We start from the raw sequence: 12,432 nt of genomic DNA, 5'->3' as shown, positions 1-12,432 counted from the left end.
ACATTTTTAGGCTAGTAGAAATCATTGTAGAAAATGATAGAAATTGATAGTATCAATGTGATGTAAGTTAGGGTCTTTTACCGCTTATATATCTTGTATACATGAATGATTTGCCAAACGCTGCAGACACTATTTGCTGATGACACCAGTGTGTTTTTTTAGGAATGTATGCATTATAACAACGGCTGTAAATGAAGAGCTAGACAAGCTGTCAAAATGGCTTAAAGTCAACAAACTCTCTCTTAATATTAAGAAAACAAATGTATCTTCTTTTGTTCTAAACCTCATGTAAACAATAATGTACAGGTGCTAATTGATAACAGTGGTCAAAACTCCTCAATTCTTGGGTTTGACAGTCGAACACATTTCCCACAAAGCATCACAAATTGCTACAAACAAATATTGGTTTAATAGGTACAATTATTCATCTCACAAATATACATCTGTCTTTACTACTCCATGGTTTACATACGTTCAAATTACAATTTACAATTTCCCATTTGGCAGACGCTTTTATCCAAAGCGACGTACACATGAGATTTTACACATAAGCAAGGATCTAGTCAGGAGAGAACAACGAGAGTAAGTGCCATAAAGCTAAGTTCTAGTCCGACAGGACATAGGTGCATAGAGGCAGTGCATAGAGTGCATAGAGGCAGATAAAGAATTTTTTTTTTTTTTTTAGCAATACACAGTCCATCAGGTGAGAAGGTGTTTGCTAAAGAGCTGGGTCTTTAGCCTTTTCTTAAAGATCGAGAGGGACTCTGCGGATCGAATGGAGTTTGGTAACTCGTTCCACCACCGAGGAACCACAGAAGAAGAGTCTGGATAGAGACTTAGGGAGATAGAGACTTGTGGTGGCAGCACCAGGCGCCGCTCCTTGGCAGAGCGTAGTGAGCGGGAGGGAGCGTAGACCTGAATGAGGGAGTTCAGGAAGGTGGGAGCCGTTTTGGTTGCTGAACTTGAACTTGATGCGGGCAGCAACTGGGAGCCAGTGGAGGGATATGAACAGCAGAGTTCACTATTGTCAAAATTAGAACTCATTCACCGTTTACAGAAACCAAACCAAACCCCTTCATTTTATCCCTGAAATGTCCTTAATTTCTCCATTACATAAACATGAATTATCCATTAAAAATAACATAGCTTTAAAATAATGAGTTTTTAAGAGATTTATTCATGGGTTGATTCATGGAGGCACTAGTAGTTATGGGATTTTTACACCTTTTGTACATGGTTCACAGGGTTATTAATGACTTATTAATGGAAAGTTCCTGTCTCCCTCCTGTCTCCTCAATTAATCACTCCCTAATTTTAAGGGGGTTTTGTATGAATTAAGGGGTGAATTAATGTAAATTAATGTAAATGTAAGGCTATTTTAAGGGATTAGTGGTTATATACTCAACTCAAAGACTCAAAACTACTTCCCAATCAATTCAAAACAGCTGTAAAAAACTTTCTTGTGCCAGCTAGGAATATTTAGCTATTTTCTGTCTTGTTGCAAGTGTTTTGTTTTGTTTGCATGTGTGTGCATATGTGAGTGTATGGGTGTGTGTCTGGAAATGTGTATTGTATGTTTGACTGAGTACGCTTATTTCTGGTGAGCTGTCTGTGCCTGTGTACAGTATATGTGTGTGTGTATTGGATGTGTATGTGTATGCATGTCTGCCTGTATATGTGTGTGTGTGTGAGAGTGTGTCTCAAGTAATGGTAATGGTTTTTGGGGGATTGCTGCTTCTCAAACCCTTGAGGGTTTTTTGGCTTTCCCCTACATGTTTCCCTTTTTCATTTAATTGTAATACTGCTGAATGATGGCATAAGCTTATCCACCCCTACATCACTGAAAACAAAATAGCTCCCTCCACTGGAAATACTCAAGTACTAAGTCAAGTCAACTCAGATATGTCAAGTTGAGAAAAAAATACTTAGGTTAGGTCCTTTCCACTGCTGGTAATCTCATTCACTGGACAATATGGCTTTATTATATCCCCGAAATGAGTTTCGGGGATATTATGGATTCACCCCACCTGCCGCCGTGTCCACCGCCAATCCTTCGTGTGAATGTGATAGCTTGAACAGTTTGTATAAGAATCTTTTCAAATTTGGTATGGACATTGATGACCCCTAGAGGAAGAACTGTATTGATTTTGAGGTGTTTATGATTATTATAACTATTATTAACTGATTAAATTCATTTCCATGCTATTTGGACCCATATCTCACCAATGGTGCATTATATTGTATTGAAATTTGTCAAGAGAATTGTTCAGGCAATTATGGAGATTTGTATGAAATTTGGACTTTCTGTGATTATTATTAATAAATTAATTAATACATTTTTCTACTGGTACTTTTTAAAAATGATTATTGTTTTTCTCTTTGGGCTCAATTTCCCGTGAGATGGTAAATGCTAGAGCCATGAAACTTTGCACCATGGTCTAGTATGGCTTCAATTAGACCCACAAGAAATATCACCCCCATTGGCCTGATGGTGGCGCTATAATTAAAGGTCAAAAATAAAAAGTTTAAAGTGCTGTATCTCCCACACCGTTTGTCCAATTTATATGAAACTTGGTACACATGCCCACCTAACCGTACTCTACAAATGTGCCATAAAGACCCTCGGTTCGCTTGGAAAATTTTTTAGATATTTTGAATTATTTAAAAAACACATTTTTAACATCTCCTCCTACACCGTTTGACCAATTACCACCGAAATCGGTCAGTAGCATCTATGGTCCTACGCTCTTTAAATTTTGTTTATAGATTGTTGATATCTACTGTAGTTTTGAAGATATTAACTCTTAAAGTTGTGAAGGAGGTGTGGCCTATAAGCTAAATTGTTATAACTTTGTGATAGATGGTCCAATCATCATAAAACTTGGACAACATGTTCACATATAATGAATGAATGAACAAGTGCGCAAAGCCATTTAAATATTGACCAATAGGGGGCACCACAAAGGCCAGAAAACTGTATCTCCTAATCCAATTGGTGAAATTGCACGAAATTCGGTACACATGCTCTAAGACCATGTCCTCGTCAAAATCTGAAGTTTGGTCATCATTAGTGAAACTGGGCGTGGCCTATGACATTTTGGCTTATAACTCAAACAGAATTTCATCAATTGCTATGAAACTTGGTAATCATGTTCCAACCTTTATGTGGAACATGCACACCAATTTCCATACAGATCTGATCAGATTTTTCCCAATAGCAGCATTTTGAGTGTACAGCTAAACACAGTAAAGCCAATACGAAGTGGGATATTGGCACCTTTTAACTTGTTATTACATTCTTCAGTATCAGAACTTGATAGTCTTGGGCCTGATGGCTCAACAGCCTAATATGACAAAACTGACAATAGTCTTAATGCAAACTTCCACATTTCAGCTCTGGCTGCTCTACTGGCATGAACCCAGCCATCGCCGCCAACGGTTATATTTAATTAGTTACATTTATTATTGAGTGTTAAAAAAATAGTTAAGGTACATACCCTTTATTATTGGGGAGACAATCCCTAGAGGATTATATCCATTCATTCTGGAGTGTTTATTATTTAATAATAATATAATTAACTTTAGATTAGCCCAGAAGGAAAAACTGTATTATTTGGTGAAATAAAAATAGTTGGGACATACAACCAATATAATTGGGAATATTAACCATGGAGTCTTATTGTTTGATTATTGAATGGCTTTTTATCACATTTGACTTAATGGGGCCTTCGAGGATCGGGGAATTTCAGGGATATACCCTTGCTGTCGGCCCCCCGACAGCATGCTAGTTATTTTAGGGTTGGAGGCTGCCAGTGGACTGGTCTCTGTCGATGTGACTGGAGAGGATGGGAAGGAAATCCAAATGGGGAAGAAGAGGGGTGACTAGCGTGCATATTTGCCATGGTGTGTTAAGACAGATGGATCTGTGCTGGAAATGTGGTAAGATAGGTAACATTCAGGAACATGTATCAGGAACAGAAACTGTCCACTCTGCAAAGAAACCACAAAATACCAAATTTATTTAGACTGCCATATTTGAATATATGTTAGATCGGCACTCCTACTTAATTTGAGTGTATACAGTGAGCTATGATCGGTTTAATAACACTTTTCTGTACATGGTCAGCCCATTTCGCAGTAGGAAAAGTATTTTGACAGGTTAAGATTGTAGATGTTGAATTGTGCATCCATTGTGGATGAAAATCCATAAAGCTGACAGTTTTCACTTTAACTTTATAGTCATGGCATTACATCACATCCAAAGTATAAGGGGAAAAGGGTGGGAAATACCTTAAAGCTCACTGTACAGTCTCTCCTGACTGATGCAGGCCCTGTATGCATGAAATATGCATTAAATATATTTATTACACGGCTTTGTTGAATATTCAGTTATGATTGGCCAATGACCACGTTCTTAGGTCTGTTATTTCTGAACAAACCTGTAACAGACCGCTGTTTCACATCTAGTCATATCACTCTGCAGTCAAAATGTCATTTTGTTGATTTCTAATGTAGAAGCATGTAAAACATAAAAAATTAAAGACATATTCGGCACACTGCCAAAAATTAGCTTAACAAAAATTTTGCCAAAATAATCAATTTATTGCCACAAATGTACCGTGACAACATAAGGGTGCAAGTGCATCAACAATAAAAAGAAGTGCTGAACTCAGCACACTGACAGACCGCAGTGGGTTTATGTCACACTGGTTATTTTTGTTAATGTGGTTCTTGGTGTAGCCTATAATGTTTGTTTTTGTTCTGGTCATGTTGTTAGGGATGTTAGGGGGTTGGTAAAAGATTGGTATTGTGATTGACGTCTGAGATAGAAACAGAGATCAAGAGATTTGTTGAATAAAGTAGTATTAGAGAGAAAGAAAGAAAAAAGAAAGACAGAAAGAAAGAAAGAAGGAAAGAAAAAAGAAGGAAAGAAAGAAAGAAAGAAAGAGAAAAAAAAGGAAGAAAGAAAGCGACAAAGAAAGAACATTGGAAGTCGCATCAAATCTTTAAAACAAAACTACCATCATTTGACCTAAAACTGAAACCATGATTTCATACTTATCTATGATTCTTTCATGCAGCATCAGAAATCACATCAAACTTTTAACACCAAACTACCTATGCTAATTTTGGCAAAGTCAGAAAAGTCATAACAAATGAACATTATGTCATTACCGTCATCTGTACCGTCTCTGTCTCTGGTTAATTTGCCTGACTTGCTTATGCCTTCCCCAACCCTCAAAGCACCAGCTTCAGTAACTGTTAGTTGTTAACAAAGGAAATCAAGTTGTTGATGTCATTATCAACAACAGATTAACCTCCAATAGCGAGCACCAAAAGAATTGTTTGTGTGTGAATGTTAAACAAAACCTACAACCAGTGACAGACTGGCCATCTGGCAAGGTGGGCAAATGCCAGAAGGGCTGCCAGACTATGGGCCGCTTGGGCCACTCAGAATGGAATATTACATTGATCTAAAAAAGAAAAGAAGAAAAGAAAAACGAAATAATTTTGTCTTTGATGATTTTCATTGAAAATAACTTACTTCAGCAGATCAACTCGTTGCTACGCAACGCAACGTTAGCTAGTGGAAATGACAAGGGATGATGGGAGGTATTATACGATAGGCAGAACACGGTAGAAAAATTACACCAGGCTAAAAGAAAATCACAGTATTGTGTGCAGTCGGCATTCATCAGCGATTGTAGTGTGTCGGTTGCGTGTGTGTTCTGTGTTCCGAATTTCTGCATTCTAGTCAGTCTGTATGGTTTTATCTCAAGCTTTTTATGTTAACAATTGGGGTTGGTGTTGAGTTTGGAAATAGGGCTGTTGTGAGGCAAATGCCAGGGCCGTTTTTTGATCCCAGTCCGTCACTGCCTACAACCCAGTGGGCGGTGTAAGAATAACGCTTTATTTTTTGCATTGAAAATGATCAAATGTAAAGATACTGAATATCGCTAGATCTATCGTATATCGTACATCTCATCTATCGACTGCTTCAATTCCTGAAAAAAAACGTCCTAAAAAAAACATATTGTTACTGTGCAATTCTTACCTGTTCATCTGATATGGATGAAAACACCCTTTAAATTGAAGCATATGTGCAGTCTGCACCTCATTAATTATGTCATTCACATCCAAAGTAATACGTATGGCCATATCGACCAAACACTAGTCAAAATCTCCTCAGTTGAGTTTGGCCTGGTCAAGTGCAATTTGAGTGTGATACACATACATCAATCCAAAAAATATTGAAAATACTAAATCATCAGATGGAGATGGAGACAAATTACATCTGTCTGATACAAGTCCATTGAAAACCCAAAGCTTGCATCTTTGTTTACTTGATACTATTTTAAAATGTTGTAAATGTTGTATAAGTTGTGCAAAAAAAAAACATAGTCAAGGCGGTGTTATATCATGGTTATTGGCACCGGTATTGCAAATAACCATAAAGTTTCTGTTTCTCCTCCCCTGTAGGTGGAGTTGTCCAACCAGCATCTCCCTGATATCCAGGCTCAGGTTGAGAAGCTGACGGCCCAGCTACAGCCTTACCAGTATCTGAACGATAAGGGCCTGTACTCTGCCTTGTCTCTCCGGCTGCTGGGCCAGGAGCTGGGACAGCTGGAGACGGACATCAGCTCCATCCACACTGCGAAAAACAACGCCCAGACACAGAAACTCACCAAGGAGGTACAGCATGTAGGAAAGACATCGAAATGTAGAGGTGTAGAGAGCAATGTTTGAACCCATATTATGAGATGAAACTTCAGTGATTCCTGTGGGGAAACTGGGTTGTTGCAGTAGCAAATAGTAATAGGATACAGCAGAGAAAAATAGAATATAAATAACAATACCACAGTATATCAAATGGGGAGTGCTCATTATGCAAACATAATACGTGAACATAAGGCCACAATTCCAGCATGTCAAAAACATATTAAGTAGAAATGAAAGACTAACGAACAGCATTAGGAGGGTGTGCAAATAACAGCAGTAGAACATACTGAAACAAAGATAAAAAAAAGTATTAAAAATATGTATGATACGAAAATCTAGCAAAAAATGAAATGCATGCAGTATGAAATAAGTGAAAATTTAAGTGAATAATTGAGATAAATACAATCTAATGCAATGCAACTGATCAACAAATGAGAAGGAATAAGAGAATATGAAGTAAACTAATATGTGAATTTGGATAACATCTGACCAGAATGATTTTAAAGATTTTAAAGTTTCTACAGTACTTAATTATGTATGAACATGTCTGTGTGTGTGTGTGTGTGTGTGTGTGTGTGTGTGTGTGTTCATGTGTGTCAGGTGGGTAAACTGCGTAGAGATGTACAGAGGATGCATATGTCAGATACCATTAACATGAAGACCGTCAAAGAAAACCTGCGACAGCTGAAGAACAGTGCAGAGTCCTGTAGGTCAATCCCCAAACACTTCATAAGTAAGTGCACTGTCACTGTGTGCTGTGTGCTGTGTGTGTGTGTGTGTGTGTGTGTGTGGGTGTGTGTGTGTGTTTGGGAGAGAGAGAGAGAGAGAGAGAGAATTTCCTCTTGCATTGTAACAACTATGGAGAAGTAAGAGAAACTACTAATATGTTGTCATTTTGAAAACCTTTCCTCATTATATAACAATATATTAGAGGAGAAAAAAAGAGTGTGCCATACTTGGAGCAAAATATGCATTAACCTGTCACAATCTCAGACAGGAAACATTAACTATGGAAGATACACATTGTATGGCTTTTGATAAATTTGTTCATTGATTAATTGATCCGTCGATATTATATTATTGAGCCATTTATTGTTGTTAATATCGTGGTTGCTAACTGAATCTGTTTACATGTCTTGTTTTTGCTTTGGCAATAAGTACTTATGTATTTTGTGCTAATACAACACTGTTGAATTGAACTGAGACAGAGAGACACAGAGAGAGGGGAAAGAGATATATAGAGGGAATTCTGGTTCAAAATTCAGCAATATATGAAATCGGATTAATAGAAATACAAATGGATGTAACAAATGGAAGTACACTGTCTATGCGTAGAGGACATTTTTTCATTCATTCTTTTAATTCTTTTCATTCATTTCATTTTCTATTCACAATTCCTCTTATGTAATTTCTGAATTTTGAACCAGAATTCCCTCCATATATACAAGTCTGATGGCTTGTACTGCATCACTGAGCGATACTTTGTGAGCGACAGGAAGACAGATAGATAGGCAGTGAGACTCTTGGCTGTGCTGTATCCCTCCTGACCTTCAGACCCTTCCCATCTCTCCCACTACCTCCCAGGCAAGCAGAACCAATGCTACAAGGGCCTGATGACCAACATCAGCAACCCTGTAGTGACTAAGATCAGCCCCTACGGTAAGAACTACATCTCTGGTTCCTGGGGCAAACAGGCCCAGCAGGACAGCCAGGGCGAGCGGGACAGCTACTGGGTTCAACCTCTGGTCAACAGCCACGCCTGGGGCACCACCGTGCGTCTCTACTTGAACTACGAAGACTTCATGACCTCTACCAACCACCGGGACTTTATTTTTGCTTCATCCCATACTCATACCAACGCCATTGAGGGTCCTAGTGCTGTCCTGTACGGTGAGGCGCTGTACTATCACTGCTACCGCTCCACCGACGTCTGCCGCTACAACCTGACCGACAAGTCCGTGACACGGGTGACCCTGCCAGGCACCGGCGTGGGCTTCAACAACAAGTTCCCGTACTGTTACTACGACTGCCGTGCCTATAGCGATGTGGACCTGGAGGCGGACGAGACGGGGCTGTGGGCCATCTACGCCACCCTCGGAAATCACGGTAACCTTGTCGTGAGCCGGCTGGCCTGGGACAGCGAGGCGTTCAACGTCACGCAGACCTGGGAGACGAGGCTGTTCAAGAAGGCAGTGAGCAACGCCTTCATGGTGTGCGGCGTGCTGTATGCCACACGCTACGTGAACGAATACCGCGAGGAGGTTTTCTACGCCTTCGACACGGCCACAGGCAGGGAGGACAACTCGCTGGCGCTGCCGCTGGAGAAGGTGGCTACCGGAGTGGCCAGTCTGAGCTATAACCCCACCAACAGGCAGATCTACATGTACAACGATGGATATTTACTGGCTTACCAGGCCGAGTTCTGATCTGAAGCTTTTGCAGTTTGCTTTGTTCATGTCGGCCATATTTGATTTACGTCATACCCAGAAGACGGTGAAGCACATGGAATCAGAAGCAAGCTCAATTGGTTTTTGGACAAAAAAAATTAAATGTACATCAAAATTATCCTTTGCAACTGTCGAGAGAAGAGCAGAGGTGAAAAAAATCAATTCAAAGGCTACAGCAACTGGGTTGAAGGAACATCTATGGTGTTGATCCATGTTAACTAATGTTAGCAGTCAGCTACTTCATGTTGTTTGTAGAGGCTTGTAACATAACAAATGGCAATAATATAGTAACACTGAATGTAATACCACCTGTTAGATAATGTAATAGCATTTTTGCCAATAATCTATTATGGTATTGACTGGCTCTTATGTTACTGATTCAGAGATTTCAAGATTTCAGGTTTACTCAAAATATAAATCTAAAATATAAATATTAGGCCTACTGTATACTCCCACTTACTATTTGATGTGGAAAATAAATCTAAATAGATTTAGAGTGTTATTACATTATTGGTTGACACTACAAATGGTTAAAGAGATAACCAGTCAGTAATGTAAATTCTTACGTTATCGGCAAAAATGCTAATGCTAACGTAATGCTAATGTTAGCTAGCAGATGCCGCTAACAAACAATTTGACTGTTAAAGAACTGCTACTAAAGATATGAAGTAGAAAGTTAGTATATTACAAATACTAAAGATAAAGACTGTTAATGCTGACAATATGAATTCAACACAGCTGGTAAAAAAAAAAAGAAAACAATAACCATCGCTAACTAGCTCCATTGTTACCACAAGAGCTAGCGTTGAAACCAGCTCTCCAGTGCGATTGATTGATTGACTGATTGACTGATTGCTTGCTAGATGGATTGATTGATTGATTGATTGATTGATTGATTGATTGATTGATTGACCATCTGACTAATTGATTGACTGAAATATTTTTGCCATACCTTGCATATCTGCATAATTTCACATGGACCAAAATTTGTATTTTTTAGTCTCTAAATGCCTGAAAACCTGTGCAATTAAGACAAAAAGAAACCGTGTAATTCACAAAGCACTCGCAAAGGATGAAATGCACCGCTAACTGCGCTGCCACGCAAATAGCGTCTCGGTGCTCCTGTGCTATTTGCACGTATTTAAATTTGGTAATATGCATACATTTGGTGCAAAATTGGTCCCTTTCTATGCAAATGAGCCTCATTGCAAAAATAGTCCAATTCACAAAGATCAGCACTAATTGCCACACGCAGTTAGCGTGAAATTATTAGCGTCTTCAGAGAGTTGGTGGTAATTGAAGTGCATTTACAAGGGGTGTCACGCCCAGACTTTCCAGTGATCATGGCAGCAGTGATTGTAGCCAGGCGAAGGCATCGTAATGCCAGGCGTGCTCGTGAGCGGATATTTCGAAGGAGAATATCACTTGTTGATTTAACTGAGAATTGAATTGAATTGACTTTGCAAATGTCTCTGCAACAATTCCACCTTTGTGTGACCTAAAAAATTAAATTGTCTGTAAATACAGTCTGTAAATAATATTTTGACATTATTATTATCATTACTATAGAACTTTAACACAGATTGCTTCACAAACAAAAGCAAATAAATCAGTACAACCAAACAATCAATACAACTCAATTTCTCACTCTGAAAATATTTTCACTTCTCTCACTAGTCAGCACAGTGGGCCTTATTTTGGCCTAAAGATTCAGCACCATGGACAGCCCCGCTCAAACTCATTTATTAGCCTACCTCCGCCAAGGAGGTTATGTTTTCGGTGCCGTTTGTTTGTTTTTGTTTGTCTGTCTGTCAGCAGGATTACGGAAAAACTACTGGCCCAATTTTCATGAAACTTGGTGGAAGGGTGTAGCATGGGCCAAGGAAGAACCCATTAAATTTTGGAGCGGATCCGTATATTGGTTGCGCTTGCACATTTGCATATCATAGAAGACTGGATTGGCCTTGGCGGAGGTCTGCGCTCTCTGAGTGCCCTTCTAGTTTATTTTGGGATGCAGTGAGATGCAATGACAAACAAAGGATGCAGTGACAGGATGCAATTGTGTCATGAAAAATAAATGAATAAAGCTCCCCTACATTCTCCTTTGTTCTCCGCTTCAAATCATGCCATCTTCTTTTGCAGTCTGAAGGTGTGCGTTTGGAAACACCAACAGCACTGACAGACTGGGATATTAAATCCCAAATATGGTTTCTCACAGTCCCGGTTAAATTTCTTGCCTGAAGTTTTGAGGAATGCCTCTGCACCTCGTCCATCAGGACTTGCAGCTCGCAGTCTAAAATCTTTTTCATTTTTCTGTTTCTCTCTGCCATTGTCCTGCCTACTGTGTTCTTGGTGCAAAGGCAGCATTTATACTTTGCCACATTGATAATTGCAATCAGACGCAAAACAGGGGCAAATTGCACTCAGTTGCAACAGGTAATGGGTGTGTTTGCGCTGGCATATCATTAGCGCAATATCTTTTGTGAATCGGTCCTTGAGACGGAGCAAATAGCGGTTGCAAATGATACGCAATTCATGGTGCTATTAGCGGACGCAATCCATTCTTTGTGAATTCGCCCCTGAGAGCCTGGGCTGGCTCATCTGAGAAGGAGGATAATATTGGTGGTAAGGCAGCAACTTACTATCACCATGTCTTAAGATGTCTTAAGACTTCAGCTGACTAAGACGTCCTCACTAATACGCCTTAAGACTTCTTGAGATATAGGGATAGCTGGGTATCATGCTATGATAAGCTGTATTGTCTGTTTTGTTGCTGCTCACTCACACAATATTTTCCAATCAAATAAGGCAGGCTGTATAATGCCTGCAGAGCATACTGCAAGACATTCAGTATATAAATCAACTAGATGCAAAATACAGCCTGAGCAAAGTAAGCTACCCATTTTACCACTAGCATGTTTTTTTTCACTCTAAACGAACTGCGGAAAGTTGTAAAGTTCTATGTCAAGAGGTAAAATCTATTGAGTTGCGGATTAGGTATGTTCTAGAGATCTAATGTTGCATCCATTTCCGTACATGTCATTGATGACATCATCACGTTGTACCACGCCCGTGTCTGCTGGTGAAAAGGTCCGGCACACCCGGCTGTTTAGGGCGCTAATGTTCCAGGTGTCTGACTGAGGAGGAAGCCTGACTTGTCGGCGAGCTCCGCTCTCAGCTGCGCTCTCCCCGAAACGTCTCCTGCCGCCGATCCTCCCACCCCGGCGAAGAGGATAACCGATGTCTGGAGAAACATTAGCAGTTG

At 39.6% G+C, this 12,432-nt stretch overlaps 1 protein-coding gene across 1 annotated transcript; it reads left to right on the top strand.

Moving 5' to 3' along the window:
• Positions 1-1,994: 1,994 nt before the first annotated feature.
• On the top strand, positions 1,995-9,203 carry LOC139916513 (olfactomedin-like). The gene is made up of 4 exons (XM_078283287.1): positions 1,995-2,063; positions 6,481-6,693; positions 7,321-7,453; positions 8,305-9,203. The coding sequence occupies exons 1-4, from the start codon at positions 1,995-1,997 to the stop codon at positions 9,144-9,146; spliced, it is 1,257 nt and encodes a 418-aa protein (XP_078139413.1). The 3' UTR covers positions 9,147-9,203.
• The last annotated feature ends 3,229 nt before the right edge of the window (positions 9,204-12,432 follow it).

This window comes from Centroberyx gerrardi, chromosome 4, assembly GCF_048128805.1.
Source record: "Centroberyx gerrardi isolate f3 chromosome 4, fCenGer3.hap1.cur.20231027, whole genome shotgun sequence".
NCBI classification, from domain to species: Eukaryota; Metazoa; Chordata; class Actinopteri; order Beryciformes; family Berycidae; genus Centroberyx; species Centroberyx gerrardi.
This window is presented reverse-complemented; position numbering and strand designations above follow the sequence as displayed.